The following is a 23,426-nucleotide window of genomic DNA, read 5'->3' on the forward strand; positions in this document are numbered from 1 at the left end:
GATGTGAATGTATAACCTTATTTTAATAGTTATCACTCTAAGTATTACTCCAAAAAATAGTTTGGAGTCAGTTATCAGTAACTGCATTTTATCAATCATTTTCTCCCCCAATATTTTCCAGGCTTATGTGGTGAACCATTCCTATAAATTACAAATAGTCGGGTTTTTTTTAGATACTATGTGTAGTGAATCCTGCTTCAAACTACATTTTTAATTTAATTGTATGTTTACAATTTTTATGTTTCTTTATGTTTCTAAGGAGACTGTGGAATATATAATGATGGTTAACAAAAAGACTGAATTTTCAGAACTAGATAACTTGATCCTACTGATTTTGTCACTTGGTGTTATGAAAAAAGGTGCTGTAGCACCAGCACTTTATAATTGCTAATGCATCTTTGTTTAGGAGTCCTTTTAGGTTGGTTAAGAGAAAGCATGTTTAATAACTTTGAAGTTTATTTTCACAGCTAGCACCTCCTAGTTAGAATTTTTATAACAAGAATTTGAACACTGTTCTAGAGATCAGCTGCAATTTGTACCTATTTTATCATACCTACTGTATGAACTAGATCTGAAGCTTTTATCCTTGTTTCTTTACATAAAGTCTTGCTCTAAGCACATTAGCAGATGCTGCATTCCTTTCGTAGCTTTAAGTTCAGTTTGTCAGGGGCCTTGAGGCAAAAAAGTGTTCTCCAGCTCCATGAGAGCTGGGAAGCTTGAAAGATATAATCCACAAAGAACATGGACTGCTTAGTGATGTCTTCCCAAAGGAAATGTGGTAAGGTGGCATTGCAAAGAAATTACATTTCCCAGCACTGAAGCCAATCGACCCTAACTGCTTGCTGGGTGATTACTGTACTTTTACAGTTCTTGTGCAGCTGCCCTGAAAGATTTTTTAAGATGCATTAAGAGACAAAAGACAGAATTCAACCCATTACTATGTACAGAGGTACTTTGGCTGTTCTATACTCTGGGCTTGTATTTGGATGCCAGTCTGCAGCACTTGTATTTATTTGTATTTGTAATTAAAGGATTAACAAAACCCGTTTTCTTTTCCTAGGTTCTATATATACTGAGTAGCTTGTGCTTTATTCCTCCAGTGTTTTTTTTTTCTGGAGGATTGTGTATTTGCTCTCAAAATTGACCTATTATTTGCTTAACTCACACAGTGATATTAATTCTGGGAAGTACATGGAAATTCTGGATCCTGCTATTAAAAGTAGAATTTATATTGTTGTTAAAGATCTTAACAAGTCACCAACTCCTTTACGATTACAAACTCATGTTTTCTTTTAGATTTGATCTGCCACCACTTATCCTTTTTTCAATGGATGGGTTTAGAGCAGAATACTTGCAAACTTGGAGTTCTTTGCTGCCAAATATTGAAAAACTCAGTAAGTTACCAAGAGTGCTTTGGCTATTTTCTTTAAAAGTCTACATGCAACGTCCAGCCCCTTTTGCTGCTCTTATGCATATGTGTTGCTCAGCAATAGGAAAATCACAAATCAGGTCTCCCTTATCAGTTGTATATTTTCATTATTATATGTTCTACATTAATTCTTGTATTTAAGTGCACAGCAAACATGACTTTTTTTAACAAGGCCTCTAATACTTGTCAGCAGCTTTTTATTAAATAAATAGTTTGAAATATACACTCAAATATAGTTTAAGACTGAAAAAAGTTCCAGAGAAGGATTTGCTGCATTCTCTGTACTCCATTGAAAAATTCTAGCTGATAAGGAGATCATCATTAAAGCATAATACAAAGAGAAAATGCATTGGGTTATTGGGAAATTTTCTTTAAAGATGCACTTTTTCAAGTCAGATATTTTAAGTTATTAAAGAGAAGCTGCATATTTAAAAGTACATCAGTGAATATTACTATATTAGACTTAAATGCAATGTAATTTACATATTGGTATAATTTAATATATTGATATGATTGCAGTAAGGTTCAAGTAACTGTTTCCCAGTATTTCTGAATATTGGGAGAAAGAGTAAGTTGAAGATCTTGTACAGCAGCTTGTGCTGTAAAGGGCTCTAAAAAGTGAGACCCATTAGTGCAGACTTCATTAAAATTTCCTGAATATTTCAGAGGTCAGCTTTCAAGATACTTTGTACCTGGACAAAATGTCTGCATATTTACTCATTTCTTCTCAGGAGTAATAATCTAAATCGACAGTGTTCGTTTCTGTTCTGAGTATATCATATTCTGTTTCTGTTGCGCTCATTTGAAAACTTTACATGGATGTTACAAAGTACTACGTTTTACTGAGTGGTTAACAATCTTATTTGTGGATAATGAGGGTATCCAGAAGCCTGAGCTTGAAGCAGTGTGCAAATCTGACTTCTTGTGCAAATATTTTAGTCTTTGATGCCATTCTGACATTGAAAGGAACTTGAATCAGTAAAGAAATCATGCATGCAGAAGTCAGTGTTCAGTTCCAGTCTTTTGAAACAGGTGAAAAGGAAATGCCAAATTGACAAAAGGCACGAAAACCATGCTACATGTATGTTTCCAAGAAATCCTTTCAAACAAGAACAGATCTAATTCAGCATTACTCATATTTGTGGTCTTTGCCAAGACTACATTGTATAAGCAATTGCTTATACACATTCATGCTTGTACTTCTCAGAAATCTACAGTGGAAAGGAAAGGGAAATTCCTTTCTTTGCAAAAGAAAAAACGTAACACTGATTTGTAGCATAAAATATTTCCTCTCTATTAAATCCACTAGCCTAGGATTTTCAGTAGAGCTAATCAAGCTAGTTATAGAATATGTACACTATGAATGTAGTTCCTTTACTGTTTAAGAGAAATCCATAAAGAATTATGCTGAGTTTCTCATGTATTTGACAATTATTCAACCCTTCTTTAGACACTCTTTAGACACTCTTTAAGCCTTTTTTTCTGTACCGCACCGGAAGAGTTTTGTAGAATAATTTCAGGCTTTCATTGTTTAGTTGAGGTTGTTTAGTTAAAATCAATTTCTGTTCTTTGACTGAAACGCTGTACATCAAAGAATAATGTGTGTTTGAGTGTGAATCAAATAACCATCTGACTACATCTACTAGCTTAATACAGAACTGTTTCTCCATGTGAGTTAGATTAAAAAATGGCATTAAGGCATCTTCCAGTCTTCACACCTTTGTTTTGTGTGTAAACAAGTTGGATACTACACTAGATTTAGATATTACAGATTGTCCTGGTTTCGGCTGGGATAGGGTTAAACAGATACTCAGGCGTGGTAAGTGCCTTAGATTGCTGAAAAGTGATGCAATGTTTGGAGGTAAGATAGGACACCTGGGGTGGGATTCACTCCAGAGCAGGACACCTACATTTAGATATGTTCTTGGAGGTGCCTGTATGTGAGATGTCTACATGCTCATGTAGTCAGTGTATTTATGGTTAGTACAGTCTGTACAGCACAGTGCAAGAGCAAGTCAGCTCAACTGACAGACAGAGGGTGCCACAGGACAAATTGTTGCTTTAACCTATGTTTCCAGTATACTTGAGTGCTGTGGCGTATCCTAGGTGGCCTTCAGCATCTGTGTCAGGAGGACACAGGTCTCTCGGTGATCTTGCATCAAAACTGCCAACTTTCATGCAGATGTGTTGGATATCTGAGGGTATCTCAAATGGCACCGGACTCCAGTGCTTAAGCAACTGAGTCCTTCCCATGCATCTGGTCACCAGACAGCTCTGCAGAATATCTTCCCGGGGCTGACCTGAGACTTCAGTTTCATTGCGTAAACATGTATGTCTAGTGCCATTTTGAGTCTTAGAAGTATCTGAGACACTCATTTGAGTTGGCAGACAGGATGTAGGAGCAGCATCTGAAGGCCAGGCAGGATCATTAAAGATGTCTCAAGTGGCCCTAGGCGTCTAGGCTTTAGGCAACTGAATTGAGTGTCCAGGGTCCATTGATTGCAACGAGACAGTAGGCCTAGCTCACAAGGAGACAGCAGAATGCATGTGTCTTCATTTGGAGTCACATTTCCCCTCTAATGCCACAGCAACTGACTGTGGTGATTTTTTTTGTTTGTTTTTAAGACTGTTAGTTTTCAATTTAAAAAAAATTATAAGCAAATTTATATTAATTCCATGATCTGTTGCAGAAACATGTGGCACACATTCAAAATACATGAGAGCTGTTTACCCCACAAAAACCTTTCCAAACCACTATACTATTGTCACAGTAAGTGAGAATTTGCTATTTTTCCTTTTCATTATCTGGACAACATAGAAGGGATTTTGTGGTGCCAATCTTTTTGTGGGACATGGGAACTCAAGCTATAGGAGTAAGAAAGAGAGAGAGATGCTGAGATAGTACATGCAGGCATGATCTATGTGGCTATATATGTATGCTATCTGATTCTGGCCCGTGAACCGGTTATTCCTGATCTTTGGCAGTCTACTTGGATACGGGTGAGTATGGGTGAGGACACAGCCATTTGATAAGAGTGTGTGTTAGGATGGGTTTGGCAGCTCATATACAGCCACATGACATATATATGGTGCTTAATCTATAGCACACCAGGTTTTAATTGGGCTGGGGAGAAAATGGGGAAACTCAAGGGAACTGCAACAGTGTACATTGCAACATAGTTTAGGCTCCATTTGATTTCAAGATTCAGCAGCATTTTTTTGTTTATTTTCATTTTGCAGGGATTGTATCCAGAATCTCATGGTATTATTGATAACAGCATGTATGATGTAAACTTGAACAAGAATTTCTCGCTTTCGGGGACGGAAAAATTCAAACCTTCATGGTGGAAGGGGCAGCCAGTAGGTTTATTTCTCATCATGGTATTCCTATCTAGAGTGGCTCATGTGCCATATCATAAAACAAAACAAAAAGAGAATAAAATGCAAAACTGTGTGATATATTTGTAGTATGTGCTAAATATCCTGTAGGCTTCATCACATTATAGGCTGCCTACAAAACAGTTTGCTTTTTATGAAAGTAAAAGAACACTTAAAATGTGAATTCTGAGACTTAGAAATTTCACTTAATGTGGCAGTTAGTAAAAAAGACTTAAGTGTTTTGGCTAGTATTGGAATGGATCTTTTGCCACAGGAAGCCACAGTAAATTTTTGATATGGTTTTATTGTGGGGTATTTTTTTGCTTGTCTTTTGACAACTAGCTACAAAATGAAATCTGAAAATCTACTTCCATTTACAAATACACTTAAAAAGTCCAGGCCTATAAAAGCAAGGAAGGGAATAGCAAAGAGCTTAATTTCTAGCAAAATGAACACTTTACCGTATGGCACATTTCATTAAAAAAACCCAACCTGATTGTACCTATGGTTATGGTTGATATTATTCATTTACTAGAAATATCAAGCTGTAATAACAGTACAAAAATATAAAAATTACACATGTAGTATATAGTATATCTACTTAATATACATTTATATATTTATTTACATATGTGTGTGTGTGTATATATATGTCTGTGTAGTTGTGTTTATAGTATACTCAAGTACCCAGGTTTTGGTGCTATTGTTTCATGAAGGATTCCGTCAGGTTTGTAACAGAACTACAGGTGCAGTATTTAAGATGAATAGAAATATGCCCTCTTATAATAAAGTAATATAAGTAGAATCCATATCTTAGAATAGAATAGAATGGAATAGAACGGAATAGAATAGAATAGAATAGAATAGAATAGAATAGAATAGAATAGAATAGAATAGAATAGAATAGAATATTTCAGTTGGAAGGGACCTGCAACAATCATCTAGTCCAACTGCCTAACCAATTCAGGGCTGACCAAAAGTTAAAGCATATTATTAAGGGCATTGTCCAAATGCCTCTTAAACACTGACAGGCTTGAGGCATCGACCACCTCTCTAGGAAGCCTGTTCCAGTGTTTGACCACCCTCTCAGTAAAGAAATGTTTCCTAATGTCAAGTCTGAACATCCCTGATGCACCTTTGAACCATTCTTCCGTCTTCATGATCCATTCCACTGGCATTTGTACAGGAAAAAAGATCGCTGCCTGTTGCCAATTATGGAAATACCGATATGATTTTTTTCTGTGCTGAGAATACTCAAGAAATGGCAACATCCTGGCTTCCGTGCTACTAATTTTTCTTCAGAATGTGTATGTATAAAACAATCTTCAAATCAGATATGGTCATTAGGCAACTGTGTGATGTGTGAAAGAAGAAAGAGGAATACATCTTGCAGTCCATATTTCTGATCCAATTTTTACTTTGGTGATCTGAGGTCCTCCAGTGGTGTAAATAGCATAAAATAATTTGTATCTTTACCCATAGATCTGGCTGACAGCAATGTACCAAAATTTGAAAGCAGGCACCTACTTTTGGCCAGGCTCTGATGTTCCAATTAATGGAACATACCCCACCTTGTACCATGTATTCAACAGGTAAGTTTTTATAGGGCTTGTAGTAAATTCCTGTAAATTACTCCAAAAATCCAAGTTGCCATATGACAGTTGAAGGAAATGAAATATAAGATTTTTAAAGTACAAGGTTTTTAAACAACAGTCCGAGAGTGCCATGTCACGTTGTCCTGGTTTTGCCATGGAATTGCCAGTAATAGTTGAAATTTTCAAAACCATTTAGGGGATTCACAATGAGAAAGTCAAAGGGTGCTGTATATTCTGCTCCCCTAGACAGATTTGAAAGTTTCAGCCAACTGCAAACCACTGATCTCCCGCTAGGAGATATACACATACTATATAGCCCTTTAAAAATACTTGTACTTGAGAATAAGCTTTCAGATAACCTATACCGTAAGATAATGAACACAAACTTGGACTCCATGGTATGAGGCTATAGAAGGCAGAAACTAATTGAAGAGAGGATGCTGGTTAGGGAAGCTACTGATGGAAGATGGGCTCTAGATAATTCCCTCTGGTCTTGCTTGCATGTGTGATAATGTGCACACTGCTGCTGAATCATAGTTCTGTATGTTTTGTCTAGTTAATTCACAGGTTACGCATGTGAAAATATAGCAATTACATTCATAGTATTTTTTTCTTATGGAAGGTATTGATATTAGTAAATTATTTTTAAATTTTCATGATGATTTCAGTAAATCTCTCATGATTCTTCACATTTAAAAAGATAATCTAAAGCAAGTATACAATTGTAAGCTTTGATAACAAAGGTTTTACAGTGATGTGTAGGATTGGTACTCAGGAAACACCCGAGTACTGTAGGTAACTATCATAAAGCTTGTGCATAATTTTGGGGGGAAGCAAAGCTATTAATGGCTGAATTCCTTCATAGGAAACAAAGCATGACCTCACAAAGATTTTGCTGGTGACATTACTTGCTTTTAAAATATGAAAGTCCAAGGTTTATAGATGCTGGGAAGAATAAAAATTATTCTGACTTGTATTTCAGATTTATGTCCTGAACTTGAAATATCTTTTTTGCATGTATTTAATTTTAAGTGTATGAGTACTCACATCAACATCACATGTTTGTGTTTGCAAAATCAGAATCTGCCTAATTTACTATTAAAAGTGAGTTACATTCAATCAAAAATGAGAATAATAAAACTGATTGCTGGTACCTTGTTAAGATGCATCATTCTTGAAATCCAAATCTGTGACTTTATTATACGATTAGAGGTTGGACACTTTCTCTGTATCTTGGAATTAGAAGGTCTTATCAGAAAAGCCCTGTTAACATCATATCTTTTTTTTTTTTTTTTTTTCAGTTCGGTTACATATGAACAGAGAATTTCAGGAATATTGAAATGGCTTGATTATACCAAATCTGAGAGGTAACAGTAATATCTAGCTGGTTTGTGAAACTACAGCTTAGAAGGGTTTTAATTTTTTGAAATTTCTATTGGTGTGCGTGAAACATGGAGTCTTCCTCACCATCTCAAATGATAATTTGCTGAACATAAGGATGTTCTATAAGTATAGCTAATCATTTTCAGGATAAGATTGTAAATGCAAAAGATGAAAAAGTGCACATATATCTGAATGGGATGTACTGCTGTATAAGTTTGCTTTTATTTTTGTGTCTTTTTTCTTCGTGCATGGCCTAGAGGAAACATGGAACATTCAGTTTCTAGTCTAAATGTATGGATGAAAGATTTTATATGAAAGATACTGCACAAGAAAGATAAAATATCTGAAAGTAATTGCAGGCAGTAATTCAGGATGAAAAGTAGATGTCAGTACTGATTGTGGTGCTCAACTTTGTGACATGTAAACAAGTGAAATCTTTTATATGATGATTTGTTAACAAATTCCTAATATATTTGCAGTTAGGAGATGCTCTCTAAAGCCTCACTGCTTAATCAGGAAGAAATCCTTTAGGTGGTAGTTCCACTTACATCTCAGAAAGGAACAGCTTGCTCTGCTGTCTGAGATCTTGAAGTTTTTCAGAGTGATTTCTGGATACCAATTAAAGACACTGGATACTGTTTCTGAAATTGTAACTTCAAATAGTCCATGTTGATTAATTACAAAACTCAGAGGAAGTTGAATGATTACATTTGCTGTATGGACTTTTATTAAGATTTAAAGAAGTTATTTACAATTTCATTTTAAGTTTCATTTAATATTTTTTTTAAATGAAAGTGTTCTTTTGAAATGCTGTCTCCAAATTCTCGTAATATTCCATTCTTATTTATTTCTAACTCGAGGCCTGATTTCTACACTTTATATATTGAAGAACCAGATTCTTCTGGACATTCATTTGGACCAGTTAGTGGTGGTGTAAGTAGATTTTGTGTTTTTCTTAGACTAAATCACACTGAAAATGGTGTTGTACTATGAACTTAACCAACTTATAAACTTGGAAAGGATAGTAGATCCAAAATTACTGTGACTGTTCTATGAGTTTCTCTTAAGAACTCTTGATTGTGGTTGAGCCTGTTGTTATAATTCCAGCACTGTGTATGAATCAAAAGAGCTGTAAACCAAACAGACTGGCAGAAAATAATTTCAGATCATACTATTAGAAATAAAATTAATGGTTGTATTTAGACCGAACTTTAATTTTATTGCCAAGTGATATTTGGAGGTATGTGGCCTGGGAAGTCCTCAGAACTGTCTTTTATTTATTCCTAACACTTCAATGTTTGTTAATTTGTAACCCCAAAATATTACATTTTTACTTGCATGCAGGCAACAAGTTCATTCTTTAAGGAGTTTAGGACTTACCATATTAGCTCCTTCCTGGAATGGTCTTGTTTGATATATTTGAAAATGATCTTCAGCAAAAGGCCTTGTTGTAGTGGACAAGGGCAGAAAAACTGATCTTTGTAGGATGGTCTTAGGCTCCCTAATTGGAAAGGGAACTCCGTTTCTCTTTGTACATAAAGGGCTTAAATCTCATTACTGTATGTGTAATTGTATACGTGTACGTTGTCTGTGCACGCAAGACATTCAAGAGAGTGCAGCAGAGTTAGGGGAACAAGGAGGATGCAAGCGCTCAGACGTGGAGTCCTCAGACTCCGTTGGGTGTCGTCCTTACTGTGGGACTTACAGGAAGGCTGTAAGTCAGAGGCACCAACTGGGGAAGAGCCATCCGCTGTGAATGGCTGCAGGGTGGGTTGTGCTGGATTTCTCCCATATTACTTCAGTGGTGGTCAGTGGTTTTCTGTAGGACATTTAAAGGGACTGTATATATGAGAGAAGGGCACCATGCCTTCTTGGATGCTACGCTGGTCTTATAGATAGGACGTGTGTGTGTAAATATTTTGAAACGCTGCTTAGAGTTAATACAATGACATGTTCATACTACAACAAAAATTGTATTTAATGTTATAAGTCTGATATTTTGTATAAATTTGGGAGTGAGGAACAAATCTGATCTGAATGTGTTAACTTTCTTCTTTCAATAAACATATTTTAAAGCTCAATTTTTCTAAGGCAATAGAAAAAAATTAATTGTGAGTCTTTTTTTAAGTAAGTCACGTATTCTGTGGTAGAGTGGTGGAATTCTGCACATCGGTAGTCTACTGGTGATGGAAAAAGAGAAGAAGCAGCAATATTAAGAACCTGAAAACTGACAGAAAAGCTCACTTTTTTCAGAGTTTGATGATTACATTTAAGTGAGAACTTGAAATCAGAAAGAAAAATTCTAATGAAGCTGGTTTATCTCACAGGTAATCAAAGCCTTACAGCTAGCAGATCAAGCACTGGGGATGCTAATGGATGGACTTAAACAAAGAAACCTGCACAAATGTGTAAACCTCATTGTTTTAGCTGATCATGGTAATGTATATAGTTCTTTTCTCAATCTAAATTTTACTGAGTCATTGTTTTCTTCCTCTGTGTAATATGTGTGCTTAGTTTTAATCTATTTTGTAATTCACTTTATCTTCCTTGCCATATATTGTATATAAAAAATAACTGTTTCTATATTGTCCTTTAGGGATGGAGATGACCTACTGCAAACAGTTAGAATATATGACTAATTACTTCAAACAGATTGATTTCTACATATATGCTGGGCCTGCAGCTCGCATTCGAGCAAGTAATGTTCCAAAGGACTATTTTACCTGTAAGTGTGGACCAATCCTGGGATTGCACAATCAATATTGTGCAAGGAAATAAATAAATAAATAGGGAAAATGGATAATCAGTAGTAATTGGCAGAGTGACCAGCTTTCTGTTTCACTTAACCTGGCTTAAACATCCATGGACGTTGTTCTTTTTTATTTTGCAAGAACGACCCCTTTAGATGAAATTGAAAGTTAGAAAAGCTTGTTGCAGACTCTGATGTGCATTTTCTTGGCATGTGGAAAGATGAAGTAAAGACAGCTTTATTGTTTTGAACTGGAACTTCAGGTTTTTTGTAAGTGCATTGCTCTTCACAGATTTCTTGTGCAACATTGGCAGAGTCAGTCTTTCTGAAGCAGTGACTATTTCTAACTGTGTGTACAAACTTATGGAATCTGAATCTTAGCACAGTGGGATCTAAGCCTTGGTTGAGCCCTTTAGCTAGTATCACAAAAGAACACAAAATTGAAACCATGTGAGCTGACTCTGACTCGGAATAGATACCGTGCTACCAGACTGAAAAAAAAAAAACATCCCAAAACTTTTTGTGTCAGGGAAAAGAACAGAGAAAGGTAAAACCATGGAAGTGGTCTGTTTAGTGAGTTTATAGAATTCATAAAGTTTTCTAAAAGGCATAATTCTTGCAGATCTCAAATAAGAGCTGGGATCCCAGTACTTTTTATTTATCTTTTCTAATTGTATTTATATTTGTAGGCACAATATTTATACAACATAAAGCAGACTTTCCTTGGTTTAAGCAGAAGACAATCTAAGTCAGACAGGAGCAGATTAATACGCAGAGGAGAGAATAATGATGTTTTGTATGTGTCTTAATCTCAATATAATTGTCAACTCATTTCCTCTAGTGGTCTTACTTTTTCTGAAGGAATTTTCTTTCTGTAAAGTGCTCGGATTTGTTTTTTAGAAAGCTAATGTCAAAAGGTTAAAGTCAGTCTTTGAAAATGTGGAAGGTGAAAGTACTAAGACAGACTGGATTTTTCTCTGTGACTGCTGCTGGAAGTGGAATACAAGACAAGTGCTCCAGGTTCAGTTCACTGTAAAAAAAGTTATGCTTCAAACAGAGGTTAGGTGGGAGAAGAAAATTTGGTTCTGATGATGTGTCAGCTTTAGGTGTAGGCAGTTATCACCATGGCAGTTTTCTATAGTCTTGATGTACCCAAAGTGCTAGGTACTTCCACAGGCTACCACACTTACAGTCAGTTAGCCTTGGAAACATAACATTCCTACCTGTGGAACGTTATGGTTACCATAATCTTCATAGGCTGATAAAGAAATTCAATTTTATAGAAAAAAAGCATGTTGAAATTTTTCTCATGAGGCTTCGGACCTTCAGCTATTGTAATGTATGTTAATTCATCTTTTCTTTTTAACAGTTGACTCAGAAGGAATTGTTAAAAACCTCACAGTGAGTAAATATTTTCATAATTTTTCCTCAGAGTTCTCTTAATAGGAATCTGATCGAAACCCACAGTTTGTGAAAAACTGAGACTACAGTGCCAGTTTAAATAGTGTACTGACTCCAGCGTACCATAGGAGGCGGTTCTGGAAGTTGTTCAAAGATGGTGCACAAAGGTTTGCCATGGGGGACCTCTGTTCAGAGCAAAAGAGTTTTCTGTACTTCACTTTGAAAGAAAAGAAATGGCTGAATTCACGTGGAGAAAGTAGGGTTCTGCTTGGGCCTCAGCCATACGGTGTGGATGTAGCACTTCAGGGCAGGTCCAAGCTTGTCTGTGTCTCCCATGTAGACCATTGCTCCTTATGGGTACACTCTCTGACAGCTGAGCTCTGAACGGTGCAAAGGAGTGCAGAACAGAGTGCAAACCAAAGGAAGACCGAGCCTATTTCTTTTCCTGAAAGGTGATAAAATGTGACAGTGCATGTTTTTCCTTACACTTTTTTAGATAGATAATTTGCTGCCTTTTTTTCTTTTTAGTGTTCACGATATGCATTCATACATGTGGGATGAATGTCGTGGACAAACTAAAATGCTTGTAGGAAAGTTGTCTTTTTTTATTTCTTTGCATTTATAATTTACATTTAAACTGCTTGCTCTCTATGTATTGTAACTTCTTTCCTTCATTGCCAGTCCTAGTCCAAGCAGTAGACAGATGTTCTGATACTTTTAGAATAAATGCTCTCAGCTTGGAAAAATTCTGGGCTGTCTCAGCTGCGTATATTTCTGATAAATCACCACTAGAGGTCTTCCTGTAACTTTTGAACAACTTAGTTGTGCAATATTATATGTAGCTTTTGCCTGCCACTGAAGTCCAAAGGGCAGTGAAGGTTCCTGTTTAATTTTTTCTTGATTCTGAATACCTAAGAACACGCCCTTTATTCCCCAGCATCCAAAGCAGATGTGGGAGTAGGATATCAATGGTTGGGACAGCAGAAGGAGCTTTTTCAGGAGCTACCCCATTGTATGATGTGGAGCACGTCATATCAAAAAGCATTAGTGTGAGGGGAATAGCACAATTTACATGTTCTCAACCCCAGTTGAAACTGCAGCTGCTAATAGTTACAGAGATATGACATCTGTGCCTTACAGGAATAGCCTGGTATCAGGACACTTCCTCTTTCCTTTTCTATTCATAAATAATTAGAGTTTGTGTATTTTGTCCCTTTCAAGTTCTTAGAACAAGGGTTTTGTGCAGAGAAGGGAGTTGTGTGTTGTATATTAATTGCTAATCAATAGACATAAAGTTATATTATATATTGATTTCCTCTATTTTTCCCTTTAATTAGACTATCCTTTGTAGAATGACCTCCTCTCCTGGGCTAACAAACCCACTGAACCCTTATTTTTCATGTTCCTGGATTCCACTATGCTGCTTTGATGACTATTCAGGCACACTTACTCTCATTTCACGTTAATGTCATTCTGTGCGGAGTATACAATTCTAGTACTTAGAGGTGAAGATGTCAGATCAGACTCCAAGCATGCTATAGTTTGTACTGCCTGTGTGGGAAAACAGGTCTACTTCTCTGGCTTACCCAGCTTCCTAGCAGCTCTTCCCTTAGCATTTTAGATGTTCTGTGTTGTCCCAGTGCTGGATTCCTCATCAGGAGCAACACTTCTGAAACATTGCCATGATGCTTGCAGCCAGCTGGAAAGGCTCCCGATGGCCATTTGTAGTTAAATCTTTGCAGGATGTCATATGGTTGTCATTAGGCTCTCATTGCCAAACTCATTCACGGCATGCCTGCTAAGACAACAGTTATATTAACACATTAAATGTGGATGTAAAAGCTAAGGCCTTTAGCTAACATCTGAGCACTGGACATTTACATGGCATGAGAGTACATGTTCAGTCTTGCAACTAAAACCCTAGACTGTGCTATGTTATGTTTACTTAGTTTTCTTTGTTTTTTATTGAATGGTAAAGTAATAGAAGATGGCAGAAATAAACTGCCAGGGAACTTTGTCTTGTGGAGTGTAATCTTACATACTAGATGCCAGGGACGTAAGTATGGACATATAGACTAAACATTACTACTAAATGTCTTTCAGTCTTAGGTGTACTTTTACCACAGTATTTGTGAACTTGCTATACATATTATCGGAGTATATTTTCAAACAGTTCCAAAAAAAAAGCTGCTTTTCCTTCCATTGCTTCTCGGGCTAAAAGTGAGATCAGCAGGTTATCCGAGAAGCTATCTGTGAATAATGTGCTTTGTGCTTACATTTCTGTCACTAAGATGTTTGTAATAATTTTGAATGATGGGTTTATTTTCGATACTGAACAAAACTCATGACTGGGCTCTTCCCTCTTGCACAGTGCAAAAGATCCCCTCAGCACTTCAAGCCTTATCTGACGCCTGACTTGCCAAAACGATTCCACTATGCTAACAACATTCGTATTGATAAAGTTCATCTTTTGGTGGATCGACAGTGGCTGGCTGTGAGGTAACATAATTTTTGTGACTGTTATCTTGTCTTTTTTATCCCATTCTCATCCTTTTAATTTCCTTCATAGATGCCTCATTTCCTGTTTTGCTTTCCTTGTTACATTTCATGGTTGTTACATTTAAAATCTTACTATGTGTAAAAAGGAAACACGCCTTATACATAAAGCCAAGCATGTATTATTAGTACAATTCAAATCTTAACAGACTAATGAAAGAATCATCATTACTCCAGATCAAATTTTTACAGAAAAAAAAGGAAGAAAAAAGGAAATAAAGAAATGAATACTACTACACAGAAAAAGTCTCAAAAATAATGCAGTTACAATTGTTATACAAAGCCTTCCTAGTATCTAGCCCTTTTCCTGGTGTTACGGTCACCCCTCTGCTGCCCTTCTGGGTCCTAAGGTTGATGGCTTCAGTCTGGTGCATGTGTGGATACAGTCAGTAATCACCATTATGGGTCCTTCGTCGGGAGGAATATGATGGTAATGTTTCTTCTTCTTCACTCTGTGAGGGGTCCTTCCTGTATGTATGCTAACACTACAGCTTGCTCATTCGTCACTGGCCTGCAAATTAACATTACATCTCAGTTCACTAGATACGGTGCATTCTGCATGTGTTAGATATTTGTTCTTTATTCTCTTTCTTACCTCTAAGTCTGGTTTTGCTCAGTTCCAGATCTGCATTTCTTTAATTGACCATTGGTGAGTTGTTTCTAGCCTTGGGGTCTCCATTCTACATAGAATAACTAATTGTTACTGCTGTATATATAAAAACTATGTCTTTGCCATGCAAAGATAAACTGATAAGATAACAAATTAGACATAACCATCTTGTCATTACAAAAAATTCCTGTAAGAGCTAAACAATAAAAGAATAGCTCTGAGCAAGTCAGGAGCAGCTCAGACAAGCCTTAGTCCTGAGGCTTTGAAAACTCAACACAAAGCCTGTGGTGTTAGTAGCAATACTGTGTTTACTGAGCTACAGAGTTGGAGTAGGAGAAGCGTGAGCTGGCTTGGAATTTCAAGACTACTCAAATAGTAGAAAATGCCCAATCAGTGTATGACTTGATTGTTTGCTTTGCTGCAACCAAATAATTGTCCTGGACATATAAAAAGAAATGCCCACTGAAAAATCTCATATCCACCCTTTTTTAAACTGTGCTCAAATGTTCTTGTGCCTCTGAGAACAGGATGCATGTGCTTGACAACTGTGCATTGAATCAGCATGGGATGACTATCTCGTTATCTTTCCATGTATCTCAGCAACGGGTAAATTAAAACAAGTGTTGGTCATTATAAGTTAGACTATTCTGACATGTTATTAATTCTATAACCCACATGCACACATTCACATCTCTCCTTCACTCTTTAGAATCCATGATGAAAATGCATTGTCTGGTAAGGCAAAATCCTTTGCAGTCTTATTTATATTGTTCCACAGAGGCTAACAGCAGAGTTCTCCCATTGTAAGTTTTCTATTAAAATGCAGATACCACAGAATATAACTGAAGAATTCTTCCTAAGCAGATTACACTTGTTCTGAAACTCGTAGCTAGCTGATGGCCTCAGGTAAAAAATAGCCATTTTTTCAATTTATTTTGAAAACGTTGATTTGCTGCACACTCAGTAGCTACCTAGGATAAGAAAATAAAGAAATGAATACGCACACGGAGGACAGGGAGGTGATTCAAGACAGCCAGCATGGCTTCCCCAAGGACGAGTCCTGCCTGACCAACCTAGTGGCCTTCTATGATGAAGTGACTACATCAGTGGACATGGGAAGGGCTACAGATGTCGTCTGTCTGGACCTTTGTAAGGCCTTTGACACAGTCCCCCACAACATCCTCCTCTCTAAACTGGAGAGATATGGATTTGATGGGTGGACTGTCTGGTGGATGAGGAATTGGTTCGATGGTCACATCCAGAGGATAGTGGTCAACTGGCTCAATGTCCAGATGGAGATCGGTGACAAGTGGTGTCCCGCAGGGGTCCGTATTGGGACCAGTATTGTTTAGTATCCTCATCAATGACATAGACAGTGGGATCGAGTGCACCCTCAGCAAGTTTGCAGATGACACCAAGCCGAGGGGTGTGGTTGACACGCCTGAGGGATGCGATGCCATCCAGAGGGAGCTGGACAAGCTCGAGAAGTGGGCTGATGTGAACCTCATGAGGTTCAACAAGGCCACGTACAAGGTCCTGCACCTGGGTTGGGGCAACTCCTGGTATCAATACAGGCTGGGGATGAAGGGATTGAGAGCAGCCCTGTGAGAAGGACTTGGGGGTACTGGTGGATGAAAAGCTGGACGTGAGCCAGCAATGTGTGCTGGCAGCCCAGAAGGCCAACCGTATCCTGGGCTGCATCAAAAGAAGCGTGGCCAGCAGGACGAGGGAGGTGATTCTGCCCCTCTACTCTGCTCTGGTGAGACCCCACCTGGAGTACTGCCTCCAGCTCTGGAGCCCTCAGCACAGGAAAGACATGGACCTGTTGGAGTGGGTCCAGAGGAGGGCCACAGAAATGATCAGGGGGGTGGAACGCCTCTCCTATGAGGAAAGGCTGAGAGAGTTGGGGTTATTCAGCCTGGAGAAGAGAAGGCTTCGGGGAGACCTTATTGCGGCCTTTCAGTACTTAAAGGGGGCTTATAAGAAAGATATGGACAAACTTTTTAGTAGGGCCTGTTGCGACAGGACCAGGGGTAATGGTTTTAAACTAAAAGGAGGTAGGTTTAGACTAGATATAAGGAAGAAATGTTTTACAGTGAGGGTGGTGAAACACTGGACCAGGTTGCCCAGAGAGGTGGTAGATGCCCCATCCCTGGAAACATTCAAGTTCAGGTTGGGCGGGGCTCTGAGCAACCTGATCCAGTTGAAGATGTCCCTGCTCACTGCAGGGGGGTTGGACTAGATGACCTTTAAAGGTTCCTTCCAACCCAAACTATTCTATGATTCTATGATTCTATAATTTATTTCTGTCCATAGCAATCTCTGTTATGTGAGAAAGAGATCTTCATAAAAGTGAACACTGAATGAGCAAAAACTACTACAATATTATGCCAGTCAGTTCTTAAGACATGCTCCAGTGTTCAGTGATTCAGGATGACTGTTATTACCTGGTTCTATTTGTGCCACTTTTACTTACACTATACAATGGTTCCTCCTTAGGGACAGAAGCTACACATTTTGTGATAGGGGTAACCATGGCTATAACAACGAATTTAAAAGTATGGAGGTAAGATGATGTCTATTCAAGTCTTGCACCTTCTTATATAGAAAATCAGTATGTGCTAGGTGAACCATCAGAATGTAGAATATATGATAGTTTTTGCAATGTGCTTTTTCTTCCGTAGCCTTGTAAACTGTGAACACATACTAGGTCCACATATTTGTATTGCCTTTCATCGATGTGATGTGTACGAGGCCTGCTTCCTTGGGATCCTGTAGTAAAACTTGTCTGGGCTCACCTTCACTCCATGGAGCCAGATAGAGTACAGTAAACCAAGCATACCATGTTTAGCTGTGAGACACTGAATTCTTTCATTCTTTCATTCCTCTACTGAAGCAATGACTGAACAATCTTCATAGTCTTTGGGAGTTCAGTTGAGCATCTGAAAGCCTGTGTGCTCAAATAAACTAAATCTCCTTGTCTCTGCTTATCTTATAAGACTTAATCATATCATCAGAGCAAAAAAGTCATTAGTATAACCTGTATGTTAGTATAGCCTGTATTGCAGTTTCATCTCATTTTCACTTCTGGTTACAGTGAAAATATTTTGAGGTCTTGAGCTTTTGGTTTTTCATGTACTTTCTGTGATGTGAACCTTTAAGTAAGGTCAAGCATGCCACTATTAGTCCCATACTCTGTGCCTAAGAATCAGATTCTTCCAGATCTTCACAAGTATATTAAAACCATATGTCAATATACTGATCAGAATGGTGCTGAATGTTTGTATGGAAAGAAAAAGTAAATTCTGGTTAACATGGAAACCTTAATCATAGATAATCTTATGCTGGTGGCAAGATGACTGAGGAAAATTTTTTTCTTTATAAAGGAGCAAAATGTCTTAATGTTGTCTTTTTAAAATAAGTTAAAAATTCCTTTTCTATTATGGAAACATAAGCATATTATTTTAGAACAGATCATTGTCCTGTTTAGTCATGTTTCCTGTATCTTATGGCAGGCAGCTCAGGAGGCTTATAAAGTAGTAGAAACTAACGTGAGACTAAGTAGTATGAGTGTTCTGCTACAATGCTTTCAGACCCCAGCAAGGTCCGCCCAGCACTACCTTGTACCATTGGTGGTACTGATACAGGTCTCTGCTGAGCTTGGGATGGGTCTCCCCAGTTCCCTGCTCCTTGCTTTAGCCATGGCTATAGGGTCTCAAGTAACCCAAAGACTTTTTAGAATGCAACATGTATTAAAACAAACAAACAAACAAACAAACAAACAAACCCCAACCCCCCCAATGCTTATACTTCTGGCTCAATATTAGCCTTTAGATAGGATCTGTGAGTGTCATAACTCTGCATTTGTTGAAATGGCATTGTTACTGGCTGTTGCAATATAAACATAAAAAGGTGTGAATTTGAAACATAGCAGACAATAATTTTCATAAGTCTGCATCAAAATATTAAAGAATAACCCACCCCCTGATTCATTACATAGTTTAAAGTATCCTGAGAAATGAATTTATGTTTTGCATTTTTCTTCAAATTATATGCAATGGGCAAAATTTACCTTCTTTACTGGAACAATCCTGTATTTTAACTTCTATGACTGTGAAAAGACTGTATTTTGTCCAATAACCCTGTTTCCATAAAATGCAACTGAATTGGTTTTGAATTTGGATTCCTTTAGATGACAACTTCTGTTTTATAACAATCTAGGCTATATTCTTAGCATATGGCCCAAGCTTTAAAGAGAAAACAGAAGTGGATGCTTTTGAAAACATCGAGGTTTACAACCTTATGTGTGGTAAGTAGAAACAATCCAGTACTTTAGATGATAAACCAACAGTGTTTTCAAATACCAGTGTTGTAAGAGCTAAAAGAAGAGTAACTAAAAATGCAGTTAATTCATTCAAAAGCTAGGTTTTTCACACAGAACACTGAAGCCATGCTCTTTTGCCTTCTGTACAGTGCTAAAAATTAACTGTCAGAAATTGTTCCTCTTTGAAGGTTGTTTCTGATTGCAGAAAGAGTCTGCTAAAGAATCAGAGAGAAGCTCTCCTGCCACGTGGGCTTGCTGTTGAAATGGTGCCTGTGGAATAATTTTGGGATAAGAATCTTGTAGAGAGTTACCGCTCTTGTTCATAACTTAAGGTGGACCATTGCAGTCCTGGCAGTGAGCAATTAGGAAGTTATGTGCCTCAGAAAATGTGGATTAAGGCATCACACAAAAATGCAATAAGCTAGTATGCTTCACAATGTGATGCTTTTGCAACCACATTTGTACTCTGCATTAAACGTGTAATCTTATGAATGTTATGGCAATGTATAAAACTGTATCAACAGTACTCAAATACATAATTACCAAATCTTGATGCAGTGGAAGATAGCAACAAACCTTCATACCTAGAAAATTGCAAGTTGATGGTAGGAATTACCATAATAGTTTAGATAACTGACTAAGCTATTTCTTTTATATTTAGAATGAATGCATAGGAAATGTGTAGAATTGGAAAGATAATGACTTTTAAAAATGCCATTTTAGTCTCAAAATTGCTTTAAAATATGCTTACAAATTTTAAATGTTTCAACAGATTTGCTGCATATTACACCAGCACCAAACAATGGAACACATGGCAGCTTGAATCACCTCTTAAAAAAACCTTTTTACAATCCTTCACATGCAAAAGAAGACTCATCTCCTTCTTCATGTCCAGTTTCCCGTCTGACTCCCATAGATGAACTGGGATGCACATGCATGCAAGTAGGGGCTTCTGGGATCTTTTAATCATCTTTGTCAAGTGTGTTCTCTTTTCTTTGTTTTTTCTAAACTATGGATTCATTCTGAATGATTATTTTATATTTTACAGATGTCAAATGTTTCAGTACTAAATGAGAGGTTAAATCTCACCACAGAAGAAGGTAAGTAGCAAGAAATGAAAAGGACAGCAGTATTTTTAAATCTCTGCCTGGTTTAGATTTTATATTATTGGTTTCAGTGGGAAATCTTGCAATGTTAATTACAATTTAAAGTGAAGTAGGAAAGCCAAGTCGGAAGCATAACTTTTTTTCTTTTTTTCTTTGCATTTCTTTAAAAAATGCTAATTGATACTGTTATAGCAACATTTATGCATAGGAACCTGATCTGAATCCCATGAAAATCTTGGAAAAAAACATACAGGTTTCAGTGTTCTTTGGAGAAAGCCCAAGCACTTCCAGGCTATATGCCATAACTCTTGTTCCCCACCTTTTAACCATAATTTTGCCTTTCTCTGATCAAAAATTCCCATAGATATTTCTGAGTGCTTTTTTATGAGGTTTCTGGAAATTTTGGGAAGCATTGTAATGCTTCCTAGCCAGATAAGATGTAAATTTCACTCCACTGGTAATGCAAGTTCAAAAGATTTATATTGCTATGAAATTACAAAGAAACAAGAATTTGCAAGTTTTATGTATTACATTGTCTTCTGTACGTTAAACATAACATGAAATTTTCTACATTTTTTATTCCACTCAGAAGCTAAGAGCTTAAAGAAACACATGCCCATGTTTACTGTCGGTTTTATTTGTATTTATTGATGTTTTAGTTTACATTTTTCTCTGCTCACTTAAATCTTTGTGCAATCCAAAATGTTATAGAAGAATGAATCAATAATTATTGCTTAAATTCTAGTAAAGAAGGCAAACTCGTATCATTTGCCATATGGGAGACCCAAAGTTCTTCAGCAGAAAAATGTCTACTGCCTCCTTTCACATCATCAGTATGTGAGTGGATACAGCTATGACATCTGGATGCCACTGTGGACTGCATACACTGTGAATAAGCCTGTAAGTTATCAAATATCTGTACTATTCTTAAATATGTAATACAACGGATTGAAAATGTGGTTCACTCATCAGGAATCCTGGTTAAGGACTGGAGGATATCATGTGACTAAGGCCCTTATGTCTGAAAAAGAAAAAGTGTCTTTGATATCTTTTAAGTTTCAACTATCTTAAAATATTGTTTAAAAAAGTGGGAATGGCCATCTGTTAGGGACACAAAAGATACAGAAGAATAGAGCTGCTGGTAAGCTGGTTCCATTAAGCCTGTTCTGTCAAAGGGATAAACTGTCAAGACAGTGCTCCAACTTGCCTGTCAATTCCTGAGGAAAACCAGGCTGTGATTTCCAAAATCAGAAGCTTTTAAGCTTTCCTATGAATATCATGATATTTTTCCTATTAACAAACCTTTGTACAACTCTGCCAGACAGTTTGTACTAATGCATATTTCTGTACATTCTGTTTATTTGCTCTCTACTACATTACATAATTTCTGAAAAATGTAATTATAGCTGAATGAACCTCTCAGGGTTCAAGGATATGAGGCTCTGGAATAAATTGTTTGTGTTTTCAGGGTCAGTAAACTAGTGGACAATCACAGGCTTAATTCCCCCTATAATTTAACACTTTTTCTAATTTGCTGTGGGGAAATAACTTTTACACTCATTTTTCTGTCTGAAGAGAACTGTAATTGATGTCTATATGATTTCTTACTTTATCAGTACAAATATGGGGAAATTATTTTAATCAAATATATGCTGCTAGCATGTTAGTATTTCAGAAAGTTTTACTCCGTACTTTCTACTGATTTTTCACAATCTGGGTGAAGGATCACAAATCCAACCCTAAGAAGGCCAGTGAAACAAATGTCCATTTCAACAAAGATTATTTTTACTTCATCATATTTGAAGATCTGCTCTTACAGCTTACTATGAAAGTGCATTACCCTCATGAAAACCAGTTAATTGTGGGCAGGTTTTTTTCTGATTTTGCTTTGAAAAGGTTAAAAAGTCCCACCGGAGCTGGGGTGTTTTTAATATTTCAGCACCAAAGCTGAAAAAAAGCAAATAATTTTTCAGACATTTTCTGTTGTTGAAAACCAAATACTCAGTTGGAAAAGAAGTGTATAAAGAAAGTTGTTGCCCAATATAACATCTAAATCAACAGAAATACATATTTGTGGGAGTTTCTTATAGTGGTTTATGCAACATGCGAATGATTGAGACTCAAGTATTGGAGGGTATAGTTCACAACAGACTCTAATATAGCAATGTATGTTTTCTATAGAAAGAATAGGAAAGAATAAATTTCCTCTGTAATATTCTGAGACACAACAGTGCAAGGTTTTAAGTGTAAGAGCTCACTCACTGACTTATCTTACACAAGTAAGCTGACATCATGATTTTTTATTACAGCATGTACTAATCAAGAGAAAAAAGCTTTATAAATTATAACAGCAGTGGAAGGACAGAGGGATAGAGATAATGCCTTTGACTGTAAGCTTTGGCTACAGTACTTGGGAATGACAGAAAATTGCAATCTCTACAGAATTTTTATTGCATCCTAGGTTATTTATGTTGTGGATAAAGCCTGTGCAGTGATTTACACAATTTGTAAGGTGGGGCATTTCTTGGCATTAGGTAGCTATAAAGAAGGGCTTAAACAATAAAATAGATGATGGAGGCTGGAGTTTTGCTGGTTTTGTGTGATTTGGAAGTTTTGAAACTGGTCTGGCTGATCAAGCCAGTATTAATGGACCTGCATGTGATATCAGAATCAGGGATATTATGAATAATATATAGTTACAGATTTTAAATAAATTATGTCAGATAGAGTTTTGGTTACTTAGTATTCTCAGTCAAAGGAAAATTTGAGATTGAAGGACATTGATTTTCTTGAGGTTTTATACTCATCTGCCAGGTAGGAAGGCAGATTTTCTTGCAAAAAGATAGTCCCTCCACCTGCCTGCAGACACCTGTGGAATTTAAATAGCTTTGCTAT

At 36.9% G+C, this 23,426-nt stretch overlaps 1 protein-coding gene across 1 annotated transcript in view; it reads left to right on the plus strand.

Moving 5' to 3' along the window:
- ENPP3 (ectonucleotide pyrophosphatase/phosphodiesterase 3) overlaps positions 1-23,426 on the plus strand; it is a 43,802-nt gene that overhangs the window by 11,755 nt on the left and 8,621 nt on the right. The window contains exons 6-20 of the mRNA XM_075145846.1: positions 1,297-1,394; positions 4,120-4,199; positions 4,670-4,789; positions 6,290-6,399; positions 7,704-7,769; positions 8,646-8,718; positions 10,113-10,221; positions 10,382-10,510; positions 11,904-11,935; positions 14,307-14,434; positions 17,601-17,667; positions 19,323-19,410; positions 20,198-20,367; positions 20,474-20,525; positions 21,277-21,431. Of these exons, the coding sequence (XP_075001947.1) occupies positions 1,297-1,394; positions 4,120-4,199; positions 4,670-4,789; positions 6,290-6,399; positions 7,704-7,769; positions 8,646-8,718; positions 10,113-10,221; positions 10,382-10,510; positions 11,904-11,935; positions 14,307-14,434; positions 17,601-17,667; positions 19,323-19,410; positions 20,198-20,367; positions 20,474-20,525; positions 21,277-21,431 (1,477 nt within the window). The remainder of the gene's footprint in view (positions 1-1,296; positions 1,395-4,119; positions 4,200-4,669; positions 4,790-6,289; positions 6,400-7,703; positions 7,770-8,645; positions 8,719-10,112; positions 10,222-10,381; positions 10,511-11,903; positions 11,936-14,306; positions 14,435-17,600; positions 17,668-19,322; positions 19,411-20,197; positions 20,368-20,473; positions 20,526-21,276; positions 21,432-23,426) is intronic.

This window comes from Calonectris borealis, chromosome 3, assembly GCF_964195595.1.
Source record: "Calonectris borealis chromosome 3, bCalBor7.hap1.2, whole genome shotgun sequence".
Lineage (NCBI taxonomy): Eukaryota > Metazoa > Chordata > Aves > Procellariiformes > Procellariidae > Calonectris > Calonectris borealis.